Genomic DNA, 21,318 nt, shown 5'->3' with positions numbered 1-21,318 from the left:
GGGGAAGAGGGGCCAAAGTAAGTCGCTGACCCTCACAAGATTGAGACTCATTCCCAGCCAAGACGGGGACAGCTTTCCTGGTGCCTGCTTCACATATTTTGTGACTTGCATTTCCTGGACGCGTCGTCACAGCGACATACCTTGACCTGAAAGGATGTCACCCGGAAAAAAAAAAAAAAAAAAAAAGAATTCATTAATTATGAACATCACGGCAAAGTGAGAGGAGCACTTCCCATGCGTTACTTTGAGCTCACTCAGTCTTGGTTTCATCCCACAATTAACAATCTTGCTTCTTGATGACTTCAAATTGTCCCAAGGTGCCAGATTTACACAAAGCCAACCTTTTGCATTCCACGGAAACGGCATCGCTTGCTAGTCACTCATCTGACACCTTCTCAGTCATACACAGCAAACCCATTGGACAGCCTCTTGGCTACACACACACACACACACACACACACACAAGGGGTGCTCTGGCCTGTGTCAGTGATACAACGTGGCATGTGCAAACACACAACGTACTGTACAATAACAGAAAAAAAGAGGATGAGCTGCGTCTTATTTCTATAAACTTTCCACCCTGTTTCTCTCTCAGCAGGTCAACTCTATGGGAATCTAAAAGGCCTTCTCGTGCCACACTAATTGGAGGGTGGTGGTGGGGGGCATTTGTTTTCATTTAATTATTTGAGCAGTACTTTTTAAGACTCTTGCGCAGGGACACACCTTAATATACAGACGCGCCTTAATATTATTAGCCAGCTTATCAGTGCGGTTACACATTGATGATAGTTCCCCATTTCCAGGGAGGCAATATTGCTCTATTTGCCTCCACCTGCACTTTGTGGGCCAAAGATAGCTAGCTAGCGAGCTAGCTAGCGAGTTAGCAAGCTAACGAGATCGCTAGCTAGCTAGCTAGCTAGGTAGATAGATAGATAGATAGATAGATAGATAGATAGATAGATAGATAGATAGATAGATAGATAGATAGATAGATAGATAGATAGATAGATAGATAGATAGATAGATATCAAAATGAAAATGACAAACATTACAAATAAAAAGGGCTAAACCACATTTCATTTTGTTAAAAAAAAGTTCTACATATGCATCTAAAACCTTTTACAAATAATGAGGAGTCAAAATATAAACAACTGTGTAATGTTGACGGGTGTGTGGTTGTCAAGTCAATCGAAGGCACATGCTGGTGAATGTATTTGAAGAAGATATCGCAATGTACACATTGGCAATAGCATGTCGCTTTAATGTGCTCCAAAAAGATTGCTTTCAAAGAAGACCTCAATAACAATGGCAGTGGATAGTTTGCATAAAAATAATCTTGAAGAGAAGAGACAAAATAAGACGTTTTTAAATGAACATTTCACTTACGAAGAAACATAAAACTGAAGGATTATTTCCATAGGGAAAAAAAAATCATCTTTAAAAAAAAATGTCATTTATTATACCGTATTTTTCTCAAACCAAATTTCCTTTGCATTTTTGGTGGCAAAATCCTATTATGAGCTAAAAAAATATATTTCACATTGTTCGGCTGTATTCATGAATAATCAATTCGTATTAATTATTTTAGGGACGCTTCAACATTTCCTATCAGTTTGAATTTTGTGTCTCGAAATAAAAACACATTTTAACCCACTGCCGCATTCTAAAATCCACAAAATGTGTTTTTTTTTCTTGCATAACACGTCCTAACTGAACCAAAATGAAAACGCAACGTTGCAATTTCAATGTGCACATATTTTGGGAGAGCAAGGCCGAAAAAGAGAGAGAGAGCGCGAGAAATCTTGATCGAGGTAATTCTCTCTTTACTCCTCCTCTTTTTTCCCTCCCTTCACTCGTTCTTAATTTGATAAGATTCAATCGCACTGGTCGACCGGACGGCAGCAACAGCAGCTCCTATTTTGCACGCAGACGTGATGTGCACGATTAAAGTCACATTCTAATTTTTTCCCCCTTTTATATATTTTAAATTTTATTATAATTTCTCTCACAAGTGCACCCACACTTACATTGATTCCAGTGAGTCGGATGTGCAGCTTCCAGGAGAGGATATGTACCAGGGAATCATGACCACCAACCACGGACACCCTCCTTATGAGGCCGGTTTTCTCCACAGCAGCTCGGCGGCCTCGTCGCCGGTCTATGTGCCCACTACCCGGGTGGTCACGCAGATGATCCCGGGCCTGCCCTACCTCCAGTCGCCCGGCGCGTCGCAGCCCGGCACACCGGCCTCCAGCCACTCCGGCTGGGCTCAGCCGGGCGTCGAGTCCTCGTACAACCACTCTCCGGTGTCCCCGCGGTTCAGTTTCTCCGCGAGCCCGCCTCTCTCTTCGGTCGGGGCCAAGGACCAAGCTGCAGCGGCGGCCTCCTCGTTCGGTAGCCCGCTGAGCATCTCTGCCAACGGGCGAGAGCATTACGGCGCCCGTGGGCTCGGCGGCTCCTACCACAGTCCTTACCCGGCCTACATGAGCACCAACGTGGGCGGAACGTGGTCCGGGTCCCCCTTCGAGAGTCCGGTTCTCCACGGCCTGCAGACAGGTGCTGCGACCGGCGGGACACGACATCCCAATATAGGTGAGCACCGATTTAGTCGCGAAATCTATGTTTAATTTATTTATTTATTTTAGGTTCAAGTTTTGCCGTCAGAAAAAGTGAAAAGTGTTGTTTGGGAAAAAAAAAAGAGAGGCAGAGTTGAAAGTTTAAAAATGTCATATATTTTTTTAGATGTTATTTTTTCAGTTGTTGGTTGTATTAAAACGGATTTCCTTAATTCTTGTAACTTCAAAAAATATATATTTAAGTTGTGCCAAATTAAAAGAAAAGAAGAAAGGTATTTTCGATGTTAAATGTCAACAAAATCTCCTATTATGGCATTTCTTTTCATCTAATTCAATTTTAACAGTACTCCAACAAAATCTCGATTTTTATAAACGCGAGCGAGCTCAATTCTGTCCAGTCCCAACGACTACATTTTGATTGTAAAACTATAGTGTAATTTATAAAAACGTAAAATATACCGGTAGACTTTTTTTTCTTACAATTTGACCTATGGTAATTATTACAAAGGAATGTATATATCTTATTTATTCTTTAAAAAATCTTCATCTGTCAAATTAACGAGGATCTTAAGATCATTATTTTTTAAGGTGGACTTAATCTGGGGAAATAATATTGCATTTAATTTTAAGTGCAGCATTTGTTTTTATACGAACTGAATTACCCATTTGCATCTTAACATCGGGAGATTAATAGCCAATATATTTATTTTTACAAAATCTAATTAAATCATTCAATATTTTCAGTAACATACTGTACATTTATTGATATTTCCCATTTTGGTAATTTTCAGATTTGGGGTTTAAACTGCACCTTTTGCTTCTCATTTAATGAGTGCAGCTTTATTGTCGAAGTCGAGTCTATGATTTGAAATAACTCACTGTGTGACTCTTAGCCTTGAAATCATCATTTTGGCTTATAGGATAATGCCACTTCATTGTTACGTATGCTCTACCATGCATAATTAGTTTTCAGGGTGATTTCTTGAAATTGTCCCCATGGATCAATTGAACGAAAGCAGATGAAAAACACTGAGGTGTGTGAAACAGATAAGACAATTGATTCAATATGAACTGTAACCTGACGGGTTCACTCAAACTCCCCTCATGAAATAAATCGGATGACAAGAAAGAAAAATCATAGTGTTTAAAACAATAGATGACATTTTCTAATTAGTAATATACTAACAGTGACATTTCAACCTTTTTACACATTTGTACAAATTCTCAGTTGATTTTCCCGCTTTCACCTTTGTCCTCCTTCAGGTGCTAAAGTGTTGTTTTTAAATGGCCGCAGTGATAAGGAGACACGTTGACATTTCTACATGACACATTAGTGCAACAAGTGTATTGTCTTGTGTTGATGTGTTGGCTACATTAGCTTCCGCACTCAAGGTTAGCTTCCTTTGCTTGTCTTTGTTTTGCTCTCAGCCTTGGATCAGATCTCGCTGGATTGCAAGATTAATGTTAGACAGCACGGTTAAAAAAAAAAAAAACGACACCACACATTAATTTGGATTTATTATATGCACGTGTTCATCAATTGGGCCCCAAAAGTGTCTGCGCAGGTGGTCAGACGTCACGTTATCAGTGCGAGAAAGAGCCTCGGACCCGCAGTCTCTAAATGTCTCTTAATGTGATGAAGCTTCTTTTGCGTCTCTATTTCTAGCTCTCTCTTTATCTTCTTGGGGGAGCAACCAGATAAGCGGTGGGGCCTGCACCTCCTGCTGTTGCTGCTGCTTGTGCACACATCCATAATACACACAAGCAGTTGAAGGTTGATGCGTCTTTATTCTAAGAAAAAATATATATATATATATATATATATATAAAACAGTTCATTATTTATTTTGATGGCAAAAGTTTCAAGAGAATGACAAAAATGTATGAAATCAAAACATCAAAGATAAAAGTCCTTCACTGGTTTGATTTAAACTGTGGTCCAAAACAAATTAAAACAAAAATATTACAAATTTTTCTTCGTTTGTCAATGTAACAGTATTATACTGCCCTCTGGTGGCCAAGTCACACACAACATAAGACAGCAGTGAATTTATCATAATGTACAATTTTTAATTTATGTTAAAAACACAGGAAAAATTCTAAACAATTTAACAGCACTTCTGTTAATCCGGGTTCGGGTGTTTGGAGGAAACGGAAAAAAAAATCTCAAGGCCTCACTGTATTTTTTTTTTCGCATTGGTCAAACTTAGAAGTCAACTTGAGGTTTGGCTTTGTTTTAACACAGAAGTGAAAATTCATAACGTTGATTTTACTCCAGTGAATACTAATTAATTTAGCGAATTTATGTGACATCCCATATCAAACACAATTGTCATATTTGTTCAAAAATATGGCATTTATTTTTCACATTGTATAGCGGAGATAAAAAGTCTACACACCCCTAAGCGTTCAGGTTGTTGTGATGTGGCTGTTTAGAATTAACCAATCACATTCAAAACGGATGCTTCACACACCTGCCGCCAAGAACCTCTCATTAACTCTGAATACTCCACCTTGGTGCGTCTGCAGACCTTTTTGATGACTTCGCCGAGGGACGAGAATGCGTCAACTGCGGGGCCATGTCCACGCCGTTGTGGAGGCGGGACGGCACGGGCCACTACCTGTGCAACGCCTGCGGGCTCTACCACAAGATGAACGGCATCAACAGACCTCTCATCAAGCCTCAGCGGCGGCTGGTGGGTGAAACAATTGCTTTATTTCTCTTTAATGTTTCAACTTTGAACCACAGCCCGTTTTTCATGGGGAATACATTCCAAACCCATGTGCCATATTCTTTTCTTTTTCGTTATTTAGCACTTTAAAAACAACTATTGCTGCATTTAAAGCTCTGTACATGGGGTTAAAATGAGACATACAGATTTTCATGCTGAGTCAAAAGCAATAGAATACAATGAAAACAGGAGGGGCCCCAAAATTGAACCCTGTGGAACACCGTCCGACAATGGGGACTCAGAGCCACCAAGGCTTTCCCAAAAGGTTTAGTCTTCCTGTCTGATCTAAACCACTAAGAACTGCTAGAGTGCTCTCAGAAAAAATGAAAATTTGCAATATAAAAAGGACGGGGAAAATGTGCTACATAATGGCAGTGGGGTTTCTCTCAACTTGAATTAACCAATAAAATCCATGACTTGCCCAAGCGTACGGCCCTATGTCCCCTGATCCGTCACATATGTCCGTGTCCTCCAGTCGGCCTCCCGTAGGGTGGGCCTGTCCTGCACCAACTGTCACACCACCACCACCACCCTGTGGCGACGAAACGCAGAGGGAGAACCCGTGTGCAACGCCTGCGGCCTCTACATGAAACTGCACGGGGTGAAAACAAAAAGATAAAAAAACGTTTTCACGATTGAGATTTTATATTACTGAGCGGCAATAAAACATCTGCGTTTTGTTTTCCTCAGGTCCCGCGGCCTCTCGCCATGAAAAAAGAAGGGATCCAAACCCGCAAGCGCAAACCCAAGAACCTGAACAAGAGCCAAACCGGGCCTCTAAGTAACGAAGGGACCCCGATGACACCATGCGGCACTCCTCAGGGCCCCACTTCCTCCTCCTCTTCCTCCTCCTCGGGCGTCTCCTCCATGTCCGAGGAGGCCCGGCAGATAAAATCGGAGCCGGAAACTCACCGTTCATACACACACGGCGCACACACGCAGGTACAAACAAATTATACTTCGATGCCCTTTTTATGTTTTTCATATGTCTCTACCTTTCGCAGCAGATCTCAGCTCTGCCGGCGTACATGACGGCTCAAGGCGGGTCCCTCGCTCTCAAGATGTCCCCCGGGGGCCACGCCGGCTCAAAAGCCGAGCCATGGAACAACCTCATCCTGGCTTAGTAAGAAAACGTGCGTGGACAGACGGAGGAGGAGCGTCGAAAAAGCGACACTGTGACAAGGTTCTTCCAAGTGAGGACTGTTTTGATTTGAAAAGCAGATTTCTTGTCATGTGACACAATAAACAGGTCAGAGTTCAATTTCCAGGTCAGTATTGACACATTTAGTCAGCCGTAGTTGCACGGAGTACAGCAACAGTCGTAAAGTTCAGGGTTACTTGGCAAGGCTTTGGGAATTCTTCGTCACAGAAAACAGGATGTTATCTTGGAAGCTTCAAAATGATCGCAATTTTATCATTGTGTCCACCGTGTTCGTGGACGTTGGGTTAAAATTGATTTTTGTGGTTTTGTGTGGAGAAATGACACCAAGTAACAAAACTAAATTGTCAACTTTTCTTATTTTGTACATTTTGACCAAAACGTTTCAGGTGCTTTCACTTTTGGGCTCTATTTTCGTAGTCAGTGCAAGTGTTTTCTTTTACACACCCTTGCCTCACTCTTGCTTGTAGGGATCCTTTTTTTTTACAGTTGTATTTATTTCCAAAGGCACAACAATAGCGACGTCATTAGTCCATTATAATGCAGCTCTGTAAATTCCAAGGTTTCATTGTGTATAATGACTGTACAGTATCTTTGTGGCCAGTGTGTAAATGTGGTATACTATATTGCTGCATGTAATTAACCCAAAAGCGGCAAACTTATATTTAGATGTATGTAAGCGCTTTCCACTCCAGTATATATGTATTAAAAAAACTGCATTTAGGTTATATTGCAAAGACCCAGAAGATGCATTTGGTTGCACTAACATGACACTACCTATCCTACCTTCTTTTTGTGACTTCAGTGGCTCTCAGTGGGATACCACGCAATGTGGAGCTCATTCATGCTAAATAAAGAGAAGGCAGCCTCCATTTCAGTCAAATTGTTCATTTTCAACAATTCACAATGACATCTAAACAAATTAAGTGTCCCTTCATTTCTCGCTCAAGGCAACCGAGCCCTGCAGTGAATGGAAAATAACGGACACAAAATCACTAATATGCGGGGAACAAGACTACATCTCTTTGATGATAGTGTGATGAATTTTCTAAAAAATAATATATTTGAATACTTTCAATATCGCATTTAAAAGTGGGCGTTCCCCTCACAAGTGGACCAATCACACCCTTGTGTGTAAAATAGTTTACATTTCCTGCGAGTTTCAACGAGCCTCGATGGTCGCCAGGCTGGATTACACCTGGGAGGATGAATGAATAAGGAGCCAATGAAAATGCGAGCTGCGCTGACGTGATGGTAGGCGGGACATCACACCAGCCGCTCTGTTCGCTCATTGGACACTGCCCCCTGAGCCCATGTGAAGACAGCCAATAGGCGGCGTGAGTCGATCTGGCCCCAGCTTGGATACTGAAAGTGCATCGCAGTCTTCTTATATAGCTTCGTGCATCTTTATTTTTTATTTTTTCTCGTGGATGGGGAAGATCCACGTGCATTTTTTACGATTTCTAGTGTCCGATTAAGGAGGCAACATGGACGTTCTCAAATCTCTGGGCCACCCGGAGGAGATTTACAACCTCTTTAAATTTAAAATGGGAGGCTGCCGAGCCGTGATGCCCAAATTGGATTACGTGAGTAAAAATGGAACAAACATGTCATCTAAAGCGAGACAAAGAAGGGAGTTTTCATATATTCTACAAGATGGTGGAGGATGTATTATGTCAGGGTTTTGACCGCTGATACCGCCGTTTTGACGCCAACGTCAGTATCAACAATAACGACTCAAAATGTTATTTTATAATGAATAAATGGTAATTGCATATCAGAACATTGCAGCATACGTATAACCCCGAGACATGTCCGCAAATAGCACAATTTAAAAGCGGCAACCCCGTGGAAGGTGCCACAGGTTTGTGCTGTTACACGTGTCCGCCACTAGATGTCGACGGAGGCCACTGTTTTGCCAAATGTCACACAGCACCTGTAACCGTAATATTTTGCAGTTCTGCACCTTGACAGGCAATAGTAAAATGAAATATTAAACAGTTCCCAACAACCTAACACATAAGAATAATATTAAAACATCCTAGCAACAGACACAAAAAGCAGAAGGAATGTAATTTCAACTCATGCAAAAGTAGATTTAAAAAAATACAAGAAAAAATATGTACAGGTTAAAATTGAGCAAAGCTAATGCATTAAACTCACAATACCACGGTGCTATAATATAAAATAAACCATTTTTGTTTATTTAAAACTAAATACTTTAATTCAAGCAAGTCCAGGTTAAGTTGCAAGTCAGTTTGTGATTTTTCGCGGAACTGTCTTAATAGTAAGGACAAATGGACATTTCCAAGTTTATTGACACATTCAATATGGCGGCGAAGTTGACGAACGATTCCCTGCCAAAGGTGACATTTATTCGTGTACGTCTCCGAAGCTATCGCGGAGTGGTTGTGGAAGAAGGCGGGGCTCCTCCAGCCTAAACTCTGTTTGAGTAGGGTGCCCCCCTCCAAGGTTGGCTCAGCAGCTGCTCGCCCTGCGTCGCGCCAAGCCGAGACGAGCCGCCGCGGCTTCTCGCTCGTCCACTGACGTCGCATGGCCGCCGGAGCGTGCTGCAAGTGTCCCATTTCACTAGCCGTGTTCAAGCGCTCTCTGTCGGTGGCGCCGCGGGGACCAACGCCCGCCTGTCCCCGCTCGCTGCTGTCGGGCCGGAGACTGGGCGAGCGGGTCCTGCGGGAGGCCGCCCGGTCGTCCAGCGCGCTGAGAGCGGCGGGCTTCGGTCGTCACGCGGCCTTGTGTTGTCTCTCGTGCCAGGAGTCCATGAGCCAGAGCCTGAGGACGTGTTACGTGTACCTGAACCAGACCAGCAGGAGCTTCGCAGCTGTCATTCAGGCCCTGGATGGTGAGCTAAGGTGAGTGAGTCGTACACAAACAAGCATGGTCTCCGCCCCCCCACGCCTGTCTCCCCATGGTCTCCACGCCTGTTGGGTTTAGTCAACTGGAGTTCCCGAGTCTAGCTTTTGTAATCACAGTTTTTAATCGCATTTATTACGAAAAACGAATGCAGTTTCATCCAAGTCTTCATTGACAAGCACAGTGCTTTGTTTCTGTAGAGATTTGTCTAAAAAAAAAAATCAAACAATGCATTCGCAACTTTCCCTTCTTTTAATGTTGCGTTTTCATTTATCATGTCTTGTCGTTCGTAAATATACATTTCTACTTGTGCATTGTTGGATGTGCGGTTTTGCGTTGATTTTTTTCGACACATGTCAGGCAGTTCCCAAATTTTCACAGCCAAGTTCCAAACATTGACGTGTGGAAAGGCTCATCCCTCCTCCGTCCGCTAGGAGGCAGTGTTGCCCGCTTCCACCGAACGGGAGTTTTCTTGGGTTATTAATTAATTAATTAATTCATTTATTTAGAAATCGGAAGTTGAAAAACAGAAAACTGGCCTTATCTTCTATTAAGTGTTTATTTAACATAAATTGGTGAACGAAATACAACTTGTTACACTCGACTTTACTTTGCACTGAAAACGTACTTCTGCTGCAACGTCTTCTTCTACGGTGCAGCAGCAGCAGCATTAAGAAATTCCTTTGAACTCTTTTGGGCTCTGAAAAAAAAAAAACATGTTAAAATCGCAAATATATTGAAAATCACGGATGTATTTGTCTGAATAATTTTTTTAGCCAAACTTCTCCCAATAACTTTGCAACGCTCCTTGTAAATAATTTCTGCTTTCTTGGTTGTGAGTGTTTCTGTGATATGATGACAGACAAAGTAACATCTCAGATTCAAGAATAAACTTGAACGTTGGTATATTGGAGTTATTTGGAATGCCAAGTTGCCATTTTCGATGTTTTCACAGAAGAAAAATAACACAAGTTGAAACGCAATCAATGAGGATGTAAAAAAATAAACGGGTGTTTTAGCATTTATTGTATGAACAATGAGTATTTATTCTTCTGTGGGGTCCGCTGACTACCCAGTCACTCTTTCAATTTTTTTTTCTCTCTCTCTGTCTCTGCCTCGTTTTAGACACGCCGTGTGCATCTTCTACCTGGTGCTGCGGGCGTTGGACACAGTGGAAGATGACATGAGCATCCCTCTGGACAGGAAGGTTCCGATGTTGAATGATTTCCACACCTACCTGTACCAGGACGCCTGGAGCTTCAGCGAGAGTCGGGAGAAAGACCGTCAAGTTCTGGAGGACTTCCCCACGGTCAGTAACTATTTCAAACTATTTTTGTTGTTTGTTTTTTTTGGTTAAATATTTGACTGACAACAATCGACAGATATCTTTGGAATTCCGAAACCTGGCTGAAGAATACCGGGAGGTCATCTCGGACATCTGCCACCGGATGGGAGTCGGAATGGCCGAATTCCTGGAGAAGAAAGTAGGATCCATGACGGAGTGGGACAAGGTGAATATTTTATGACACAACTCTCTGAATATTTTAAAAACCATCTGAAGTGATTCCAGAGATTGGTTTAAAAAAACTTGAAAACATGTGCAAAGACAAGAAAATTATGCAGTTGCCTCTGTTGTTCAATATTCGTGTCTCTATTTGCAGTATTGTCACTATGTGGCAGGGCTGGTGGGCATAGGCCTGTCTCGACTGTTCTCGGCGTCCCAGCTGGAGGAGCCAGAGGTGGGCTGGGACACGGACTTGGCCAACTCCATGGGCCTGTTCCTCCAGAAGACCAACATCATCCGAGACTATCTGGAGGACACAAAGGAGGGACGTGCGTTCTGGCCGCAAGAGGTGGGAAAATTCTCTCGTTTGTGTGCGCTGTTTTTTTTTTAAATTTAAATACCTTAGTGTGCATTGTTCTCCTGTTTAGTCAAAAACGACATCAACTTCTTTGGCGTGTTTTTTCAATGCAAGGCATGGAGCCAGTTTGCGGGCCATCTGGAAGACTTGGCGCAGCCCGAGAAACTGGAATCGGCTCTGTCGTGTCTCAACCTGCTGGTCACGGATGCGCTGCGCCACGTGCCGGACGTCATCACCTACCTGGCCCGCCTGCGCAACCAAAGCGTCTTCAACTTCTGCGCTATCCCCCAGGTAAGGCGACGCCTCCACATCATCATCTGCCGCCTACACACCCGCCAATTTCTTTTCGGGACCACCCAGGCTGATCGTTTTTCAGTTTAGCTGTAATTCCTTTGTTGAACAGGTGATGGCGATAGCTACTCTGTCATCGTGCTACAACAACCCCCTGGTGTTCCAGGGCGTGGTGAAAATTCGAAAGGGACAGGCAGTCACCCTCATGATGGAGGCCACCGACATGCGAGCCGTGCAGAACATCATCAGCCAGTACAGCCAAGAGGTGGCCATTTTTTTATCCGTTTTCAAATGAAGGGAGTAACAGTAAAAATTCATAAGGGAAATAACTCAAGTAAAATAACCTGGGTTGCCCAATGAGTACAATTACAAAGTTTGACTCCGTCACTATGTCAACCAACGAGGCAACATTTTAAACTCGCGGTTTTGCTCGCAGATCCTGCACAAGGTGTCGCTGGCCGACCCGTCACGGGATGAGACGTTGCGCATACTGGCGCTCATTCAGGAAAAATCTCAGTCGTCCGGCCTGCCCGTCAGAAGCCACCACCTGTCGCCCGTGTACCTGTCGGCCGCCATGCTGTTGGCGGCTGTCAGCTGGCAGTACCTGAGCGCCACCGCAGCCCAGGCGCAGGATGCCGGCGACATGTAGGAATAGTAAATGTCAACAGAACGCCAACAAAACAGACCCTTCACTGCCCTTGGAGGTCCACTTCTCCGGTGAATGGACACGCCGCAAATAAACACTTCGTAGCACGTCGCGTGGAAGGCACTTTGAGGTTCAGCTGAAGAGCCTCGATTACGAGTTTTCAAATGGACATGAAATAGGGTGGACATATCTATCTCGACAGAACAAAAAGAAAACCAGGATCCAGGACTCAGCAAGTTTTGGTTTGAAGCAGCCATTTTGTTTCAAATTTTAATTCTTTACTTTCTTCAAATGAGGTGTTCAGGTGTGACAGTTAAGCTAAAAAATGTATTTAGTCTCAAACCTTTGTAGAAATTTTTATCATTCTGAGGTGTTTTTATTTTATTTTTTAACTTAAAAGAGAATGATAAATAGCACTGTGTGAGTGTATGTGTACTGTACACGAGAGAATTGTGAGGCTGCTAGTGAAGTGTCCTTAAGTTGAGCTTTGGGCAGCACAAAGATACCAAAGGTAAAGCTGTAGAAAACATTGCCATGTAATGTGATCCTCGTTGGGTTTGTTTGTACATATCAGAGCAAATAAAAGTGGGATATAAATGAACAATTTACGGCGCTAGTGAATTGAGTGAGATTTGGAAAAATCAGATTAGCTTCTTTTTCTGGCTACTCTTGCCTTTCCTTTTTTTTTTAACCTTTTGTGACATGCCATATAGAAGGAGAATGAGTTCCGTATGACAAAAGTATTCATTAAACCAACATGTGACACTTGTAAAAAATGACAAGAACAAATACCGGAGTTTGTTTGGTACTTATTCGTTCTTGGACTGGGAAGAGTGCTGACCGCCAGGTAAATTTTTATCTAGCAATCTGATTGTATTTATTTTATTTTTTTTGCTCAATCAAACATTATAGAAGACAGACCCGAATTTTTAGAAAATTATTCGATTTTTCATGATTTATTTATTTTTTTGTTAAATTTTACTTAGTTTGTGGACGAAAAATCCAGTTTGAAAAAAACGAGCGACGAGATGAAATATTGCAACAAATCCTGCACATAAATGAATCTTGTTGCATGTTTTGAAGGATGCCTTCAGTTGTTCTCCTACTGGTGGCCGCGTGGGTCACTTTGGCTCAGGCTTCACCCGAGGAGATGATTAACATCATCAACAAGGCCAACACGACATGGAGGGTGAGGCCAATGTCATCTTTGGAGTCGTTTCCCTATTCAGCGCCAGGATACGAGTGAGACGAAAGTTTTTTTTTTTGCTTGGACACGCAAGCAATTGAGATAATTATGCACTGTATTTTGACAGTAAACTCAACTCAGCTGAGATCAGGGGTATGCAAATGAGGGGGCGGAGTCACCTAAGGGGCCGCTATCCAAAGCAATCCCCCGATCGATGAAAATTCACTTGGCAGCAAAATGTCTTTATTTTAACGACGGCGACAATATATCGACGAGTTTTAAAATAAATCTTCCGTCCTTTTCGTTTTGTTGTAGGCCGGCCACAATTTTTACAATGTTGACACCAGCTACGTGAAAGGACTGTGCGGCACCATTTTGAGCGGACCCAAGGAGCCGATGATGTAAGTACTCGTGATCACGTGACAGCCAGTCAGCCGGTGCTTCTTATCTGCGAAAGTCGACCATCGTCCTTATCTGTCTGCTCAGCTTTCACGACACGGACGGCCTGGAACTTCCCGACAACTTTGACGCACGCCAACAGTGGCCCAAGTGTCCCACCATCCAGCAGATTCGAGATCAGGGCTCCTGCGGCTCCTGCTGGGTGATGAATAACAACATCAACTTTTTCGTCATCAATTTTTAAAGGCAAAAGTTGAAAACCCTTTTTTTTCCCCTGGTAGGCTTTTGGGGCAGCTGAGGCTATATCTGACAGGTTATGCATCCAAAGTGGTGGGAAGATCTCAGTGGAGATTTCGGCCGAAGACCTTCTGTCCTGTTGTGATGAATGCGGAATGGGGTAAGCCTAGTGTGTCAAGCATATGTCCCGCGGGCCAGAACAGGGCCTTAAGGGGGTCCAAATTGGCCCGTACGGATGGAAAACACAACTGCTATTTTTCAATAAAAGTAAATATTCTAGATTCATTCTTCCATTGTAGGGCAACCTTACAACCACTTATAGCCCCTCCAAAAGTATTGGAACAGCAAAATCAATTCTAATTGAGTTTTAGATCGAAAGATGTAAACGGGACAAAAGTTCAGAAATGCAACTTTTATTTCAACGTATTTGCATCTCAATTTGTTAAAAACTCAGAACAGGCCTATTTTTGTTGAAGCCACGCCACCGCACCAGCTTCTGTCATCACTCACTAGGCCACGCCCCCTAAAAGCCCGCATCCAGGCCACAAAGGCTACGCGACATACAGGAATTACACTTCATAAAAGCAGTTCAGTTCTTTACATTCTCTTTGCGTTGACAGCTGTTTTGGTGGCTTCCCCTCTGCCGCATGGCAATTTTGGGTCAAACGTGGACTGGTGAGCGGAGGCTTGTATAACTCCAAAGTTGGTATGTTCATCCCGGACTCGGTTTGCCGTTTCTGTCTCTTGACTTTATGGCGACCGGCGTGCAGGTTGTCGGCCGTACTCGCTGCCCCCGTGTGAACATCACGTCAACGGCTCTCGTCCTCCGTGCCAGGGCGAACAGAAGACGCCCAAGTGTACTGAGCAGTGCATCGATGGTTACCAGCTTTCCTACCCCAAGGACAAACACTTTGGTAAGGACTCAAAGCCGTTTGGGAATTTACAGTGGTACCTCGTGATACGAGTGATCCGGCGTGCATGTTTTTCAAGATGCGAATCGGAGACGGATAATTTAACATGCTCACAAGCATATATTCTTTATCATCTGCAATGAATGACTAAAATTACTTGTCGCAAAACTCTTTGTTTGTGTCTGCATTATTTTTTTTTCCCCACGTGGCCAAATCGCTAACACCATAGGAGCTTCAGAGAATTAATTAAGATGTATAAATTGTTAAAATCTTTATCAGTGGCGGGAGGGCACGAGGGCGCCGCCCTACTGGTCCATTGAATCAACTTGGATAACACAAAAATTAAATAATCAAAATTAAATATTATGGTAAAAAATGTATATCTATTTTTAGATGAGAAGGATAAAATATCTTAATTGCTTTCATTTTCTGACGCCACTGCCGAAGCTGTAGCTGGGCATGATTGTTTTAGCGTTTGTCCTCGCCTGCAGGACGCCGATCCTACAGCGTCTCCTCCCAGCAGGATCAGATCATGAAGGAGCTTTACAGCAACGGACCTGTTGAAGCCGCGTTCACCGTCTACGCTGATTTTCTTCTCTACAAGACTGGTTAGTTTTATGTTGTCTTCTGAGGTTCGACATTGAAATGAGAGGTAGACTGACAAGAAATTCTGCTACTGGGTTTTTGTGTGCTTTCTGAAACGTGGGTTAGTGTTGTGTACTTTTTCTTACCTCTGAGAGAGACTTTTTGTGGTATTGTGTTGCTGTAGGTGTGTACCAACATGTGACAGGGGAGATGCTAGGAGGTCACGCCATTAAGCTGCTGGGCTGGGGCGAAGAAAACGGAACACCTTACTGGCTGGCGGCCAACTCCTGGAACAGTGACTGGGGAGACAAAGGTACACATGCCAGTTTGGAATGATACAGTGAAGAAGTGGTTTAAATTCTTGTGCTTGTTTGTTTCTTTTGAAGGTTTTTTCAAGATCAAGCGTGGAAGCGATGAATGCGGCATCGAGTCTGAGGTGGTGGCAGGAATGCCGCTCAACTAGACCTAATGTTTCATACAAAACAAAGGCAAACAACATGAAATTCCACGGACCCAATCTCCATCTTTTTGACCATTTGATTTTTTTCAATAATGTAACAATTGCTTTACTATGATGTTTTTCTCAAAAGAATAAAAAAAGTCAAACATCTCCCTTAAAGCTGTTTTACAGACCATGTATCTAATAGGCTATTTAAAAGTTATCGTTCCATAATTTAAATAACGTTGAAAGTTTCTTTCATTTCATTTTTTATTTATCATATACAATTTAGTTTGGACTCAATATATACATTTATAAAATTCAAAGACTCAGATAATAATTTGTAAAAATAATTCGCGAGCCAGGGAGGAGCATTGTGCATATTACGCAAGTATTAAAGGCACTTTCTTGTGGCCATATTTGTAGTTTTTCACCGTGAACGGCGAAAGTCAGTCTTCTTTGAATATTCGACGATTTCTTGATTTATATTTAAGTGTAATCCAAAAAAACTAATTTGTCTGCTTTTTTCCTCAAATACCTTTACTTGTACAATTACAATAATAAACTGCAAAATATTTATTAGGCCTGGGGCCATTATTTGTAGTCGATAAGAGTAGTGACGTCAGGTTGGTACTTCCGGTTTGAAATTGCGACGATTTAAATGGAAATTTATTTTATTTAATTAATTTTGTGGAATGTGTATAAAACTCATAAAGTCTTCCATCATGTCAACCATAATAATAATAACAATAACTATGTACCGTTGAGCGTTTATGACGTCTTGCGAGGTGACAAGCAACCCGGAAGTGGGTCATTCCGTTATGGATGCTGAGCGCCGGCTTGCTATTGCTAATGTTTAACGGGGCGAGCCGGCTAATCTGCTTTGTGTTCTCATGTGTCACTTAATCGGTCGTTAACCACGAAGGCTAGATTCTTTGCTCATTTCATTGAATCATATCGAAATCGCCGTCATGCTATTGTCGCTCCTGGAGCTGTGGACATTCCATTGGGATTTGATCTCCAGTTTTGACACCGTCCTGTTGTGCTCCCTCACGGCCGCCCTTTGCTACCTGTGGGGCCGCAAGAATCAGGTGAGGCGCCGCGGTCAGGCATTTGAAATGAATTCATTGATTAGAATTTTTTTTTTGATCTACCGCAAGCTTTGAGATTTGCATTAGTGTAGAAATCACCATATCGAGAGCTTTCCCTCTTACTCCGCCAATTTCAATGGCAGAATAATAATTCAAAGTAGTTAGAAAACGTACAGGATTTTTGGGGCGCACTTAGATTGGCAAGCAAATCAGATATTATATGCCATAATTTAAAAATGCTGCATAAAAAGGGTTTATTATTATGTATGAATACATTTGTATTGGTTTTGAAGGCTCAATTCATCTCAATATGTAATTCACTGTAGATGATAAAATAAAAGTTAACACGAGCAATTCCGTACATTTTGTTTTTATTAAATAATGGGCCAATTTATATGAAACAAACTTCTTAATAATATCACTAATATGGAGACTGATTCATAATGCCCCCCCATCTAAATTATGTATTAATAGGGCTGAAAGTGCTACAGACTTTATTAACCTAGTTTATCACAGCAAGCATGGCACCTGTAAACCAGACATCCTGGTTATGAACAAAGTCCCAATGGGCTCAGCTGTCCATAAACCCAAATAATTCTGAGGTAATTATCATGGAGTCATTGCTCATCACAATTTCACATTTTCCCGTGCGTTTCCTGTCAGAAGCCATTGCTGGTGTGCGGCGAAAAGCTCCGGGACTTCCTTGAGGACCACTGTCCCGTGGTGAGCGACACCTTCAGGCCCACGCCGTGGTGCTGGGGAGGCCGTCTTCAAACCGTGCTGTGCTTCCTCATCAAGTCCAGACCGCACGTCGCTTATCGCAAGTAAGACTCAATCCCCAAACTTTTAACACCTGAAACGTGAAATAACGGACCAACCAAAAATGTGTCCAACAGTGAGCTCATCCGCACGCCCGACGGCGGTCAAATCTCGCTGGACTGGGAGGACAACGACGGCAGCGCCGCCTACCCGCAAGCGTCCACCCGGCCCACCGTCCTCATCCTGCCGGGCTTGACGGGCAACAGCCGGCAGTCTTATGTGCTGCACGCCATCAGGCAGGCCGCCGCCCACGGCTACAGGTTGGCAAACAAATGCAGCATCATTTATTTGTGGGCCGCAAGCGATAAGTCGTGCAAATGTGCTACTCTTCTAGATGTGTGGTCTTCAACAACAGAGGCTTCGGCGGGGAGGAGCTACTTGTAAGTCCTCCAATAAGTTTCAATACAGTGCTATCTTGAATGATTATAACTTAATTCAATAACATTTATATTTTTAATTTTCACCGAGATTCTTATTTTATTTTATACAGGATTAATGTTTTTAGAGAACAGTTGAGAAATTGAATCGTAATCAATTTTTGTTTGTGTATTTTTTGAATAAAGGGATTGAAATTTAAATATGTTTTTAATCCGATTAATCTGTCGATTAATGGGATTGTTCTAAAAAAATTTTTTTAGTTGATGCCAATTCCAAATTATCAAAAGTGGCTATTAGGAGAACACAATTTCAATATTATGAGCCAAGTTCTTATTTTAAGGGGCAAAATTTTTATTATACCAAAAAAAAAATGGAGAAAAAAGTTGTAATATTAACAAATGACGATAATAATTTTATTATTTTTTGTGGTAGAAAATGACATTTCGGTTCCAGCCGGAAATTCATAAAAAATAAATATTTGTCATTTTTGAAGAATAATTTTTCAAAACTTGAATCATTGAAACTGACAAAATTCCTCCTTCAATATAACAAATATATTCCATTAAAATCAGCACCATTTTTTTCTTTCCAATGTGACCTTGCTAGTCCTTCGCAGGGTGATTTGAATCTCTTTGCCAACATCTTCATCCGCTGCAAAAAGTAGACCCCACCAAAAGCAATTTGTGTCTCTGTGCAACCTTCAGACACCGCTCACTTTCTGCGCCGCCAACACGTTCGATCTGGAGCTGGTGGTCCAACATGTGAGAAGCCTCCACCCACAAGCCCCGGTTTTTGGCGTGGGCGTCTCTTTAGGAGGGTGAGTGGCCACGCCGAGTCACCTTTCCCCATCAGTTGCTTGTGTAGCAAGCAAACCTGCTTTTGCGCCCCTTGCAGAATGTTATTGCTGAACTACCTCGGCCGGAAGGGCGCCGAGTCGGGTTTGGTGGCCGGCCTGACCGTCTCGGTGCCCTGGGACGCGCTCAAGTCGGCGCAAAGCATGGAGGAAGCGCTCAACTGGCTGCTCTTCAACAAACATCTGACGCGAGGACTGTGTGACGGCGTGCTCAGGTCACTTCCAAATTTTATTGGTTCAAGTTTTTTGGCTCCGTTTTTGGTAAAGGGAAGCTTCAAGTGTTTGTCTGTGTTACAGGCACAAGAAGATGCTGGAGAAAGTGGTGGACATCGACCACGTCCTCAAGGTACGCGCTATAAAGTTGTTGTCGGGTTCAGAAAATCCATTTTTGTCTTTTTAAGGGAATGGAATGTAACTTTTACAACTTTGCCGACTGTTTTGTTTTTGATCTCTACCAATCCCGTTTTGCGTTAGGCACGCAGCATCCGTGAATTTGACGAGCGCTTCACGGCGCCGCTGTTCGGCTACGAGTCGTGCACGGAGTACTACCGCCACGCCAGCCCCGACCGGAAGCTCCAATGCATCGCCGTGCCCGTCTTGTGCCTCAACGCTGCCGACGACCCCTTCTCCCCGCAAAACGGTCAGTTGCGCAAATATTTTACCCACTTGAGGGATACTTTATAGTAGAGACGCACGATAATGACCAAAATGATAATCAGAATTATTTTGATCACTTTTGTGATCGTGATTCTGAATGACAATAATTTAATTTTTTTATTGCACTAGTTTTCAACAAGCAAAATTTTACAGCTTCATTGCTAGGTTCCGGCTTCTTAGTTTTTTTTACTTCCTTTACTTTTTGGTACAACAGTATGCCATACACCGTGGCATTTTCGCTGTCGACGCAAAAAATAATGTGAAAAGGTCTGTGGCTCAGCCTAGTTTTTGCTGAATAATTTAAAAATTAAAATCCTCTTTAATCCTGCTTTTTAGGCCTATGCAAAATGGAAGCTAAATACGTTATTTTTATATTTCACTTTGGTGGACTTTAATTGTAAATTTTTTTGTGCTAATTGAAAGTTCTGAAAGAATAAGCGATTGTTTTTTTTCTTTTTAATTATCCAATAATTTTACATTTTCAAAGGACTAACTTAATAAATATGCTATTATGGAATAAAAGACAAAACGGTGATCCAGATTAAAAGTCGATTAATTTGAATTGATTGTGTTTCACGTCAACATGCCTGTGTGTGTCGCAGCCTTCCCGTTGAGCGTAGCCAAGGACCTGCCCAACGTGGCGCTTGTGGTGACGTCGCACGGCGGGCACATCGCCTTCCTGGAGGGTTTGTTCCCACGCGCCGCCGGCTACATGGAGCGCATCTTCAGCCAGTTTGTCCGAGCCGTCTTGGAACACCCGCAGGATGTCCGCAAAGCCTGCGGCCTTGCGCACGACTGAATGTACACGTGTAGAACACAACACAAAAACCACGCCACCATTTTTTCATTTTTTTTTTGTCTCAGGACAAACGCAATGTAGGATGAACCACATCTACCTCGTTAGCTTGCTGTCTCTATTCAAGATTTTGCCTGTCAATCAAATTGTTTGGGTGATCATTCTTTTCTGTACCGTCCCACTTGCAAGTACAATGCAAATAGAAAAAAAAAAACAGACCCTTTTTAAAATGCTTTTTTTTTTTTTTTTCTTCATTGATGTTTTACTGTGAGCCACTGAAGTTATTCACTAAAATTAAATTAAACAGCAATTATGTCAACATTTAAAGCCTGCTTTGCTTTTTATTTGACTGATGCTGCTGGTGTGATTCTACACATGCTACACAGTGCGCCCTGGCTGGGGTTGTCATGGCAACCACAGTTCCCATTTCTGACAATGTAAACATGTTAAATGGTCAATGAAAAGGTTATTTTCCAACATCGCCGGCATGCTCAACAGGAACTGTAGTAATATATCTGATTAGCTCATTTGATACTATAAAAAATATTGACTGTGCAATATGTGACGATGCTACAAAAATCCTCCAAAAAATGTTTATGTATAGTGTATGTGTACGCTGGCTAAATCACAATATCACCCCTGAATGTTAAAAAAAAAAAAATCCGTAACCTTCCCCCCCGGGAGGCCTTTAATCTGTGTTTGAGGGTCAGCGGTGTCGCTGATAAACCACGGCAACCAATTAATAATTAACCTGACGCGGCAATAAAAGGCCCGCGCCCTCTGTCACAACGCTAACACTTTAGCCTCATTTAGATACATTTGACGACCGT

At 42.5% G+C, this 21,318-nt stretch overlaps 4 protein-coding genes across 6 annotated transcripts; all 4 read left to right on the top strand.

The window, feature by feature from the left end:
* The first annotated feature begins 1,886 nt into the window (after positions 1–1,886).
* On the top strand, positions 1,887–7,339 carry gata4 (GATA binding protein 4). 2 transcript variants are annotated; one of them, XM_088286736.1, is made up of 5 exons: positions 1,887–2,592; positions 5,106–5,272; positions 5,784–5,909; positions 5,999–6,250; positions 6,316–7,339. In XM_088286736.1, exons 1-5 carry the CDS (start codon positions 2,070–2,072, stop codon positions 6,430–6,432), a joined length of 1,185 nt encoding a protein of 394 aa, XP_088142862.1. In that variant the 5' UTR covers positions 1,887–2,069; the 3' UTR covers positions 6,433–7,339. The 2 variants fall into 2 exon arrangements, with proteins under 2 accessions (XP_088142862.1, XP_088142861.1); XM_088286735.1 differs by having other exon boundaries at positions 6,313–7,339.
* Positions 7,340–7,807: 468 nt separating this feature from the next.
* On the top strand, positions 7,808–12,741 carry fdft1 (farnesyl-diphosphate farnesyltransferase 1). Of its 2 annotated transcripts, XM_088286729.1 has the most exons (8): positions 7,808–8,053; positions 9,240–9,337; positions 10,464–10,647; positions 10,721–10,849; positions 11,000–11,191; positions 11,315–11,491; positions 11,604–11,756; positions 11,928–12,741. In XM_088286729.1, the coding sequence occupies exons 1-8, from the start codon at positions 7,955–7,957 to the stop codon at positions 12,138–12,140; spliced, it is 1,245 nt and encodes a 414-aa protein (XP_088142855.1). In that variant the 5' UTR covers positions 7,808–7,954; the 3' UTR covers positions 12,141–12,741. The 2 variants fall into 2 exon arrangements, with proteins under 2 accessions (XP_088142855.1, XP_088142854.1); XM_088286728.1 differs by lacking the exon at positions 7,808–8,053 and having other exon boundaries at positions 8,063–9,337.
* Positions 12,742–12,970: 229 nt separating this feature from the next.
* ctsbb (cathepsin Bb) lies at positions 12,971–16,074 on the top strand. The gene is made up of 10 exons (XM_088286737.1): positions 12,971–12,984; positions 13,221–13,326; positions 13,639–13,724; positions 13,810–13,924; positions 14,004–14,119; positions 14,580–14,665; positions 14,730–14,873; positions 15,362–15,478; positions 15,640–15,768; positions 15,842–16,074. The coding sequence occupies exons 2-10, from the start codon at positions 13,222–13,224 to the stop codon at positions 15,916–15,918; spliced, it is 975 nt and encodes a 324-aa protein (XP_088142863.1). The 5' UTR covers positions 12,971–12,984; position 13,221; the 3' UTR covers positions 15,919–16,074.
* Positions 16,075–16,689: 615 nt separating this feature from the next.
* Positions 16,690–20,809, top strand: LOC148316486 (phospholipase ABHD3-like). The gene is made up of 9 exons (XM_088286733.1): positions 16,690–16,985; positions 17,649–17,809; positions 17,882–18,064; positions 18,139–18,184; positions 18,887–18,999; positions 19,077–19,250; positions 19,333–19,381; positions 19,510–19,675; positions 20,295–20,809. The coding sequence occupies exons 1-9, from the start codon at positions 16,866–16,868 to the stop codon at positions 20,489–20,491; spliced, it is 1,209 nt and encodes a 402-aa protein (XP_088142859.1). The 5' UTR covers positions 16,690–16,865; the 3' UTR covers positions 20,492–20,809.
* The last annotated feature ends 509 nt before the right edge of the window (positions 20,810–21,318 follow it).

Source organism: Idiotropiscis lumnitzeri, chromosome 21 (assembly GCF_059441095.1).
Source record: "Idiotropiscis lumnitzeri isolate Australia: NSW breed Sydney's pygmy pipehorse chromosome 21, RoL_Ilum_1.0, whole genome shotgun sequence".
NCBI classification, from domain to species: Eukaryota; Metazoa; Chordata; class Actinopteri; order Syngnathiformes; family Syngnathidae; genus Idiotropiscis; species Idiotropiscis lumnitzeri.
This window is presented reverse-complemented; position numbering and strand designations above follow the sequence as displayed.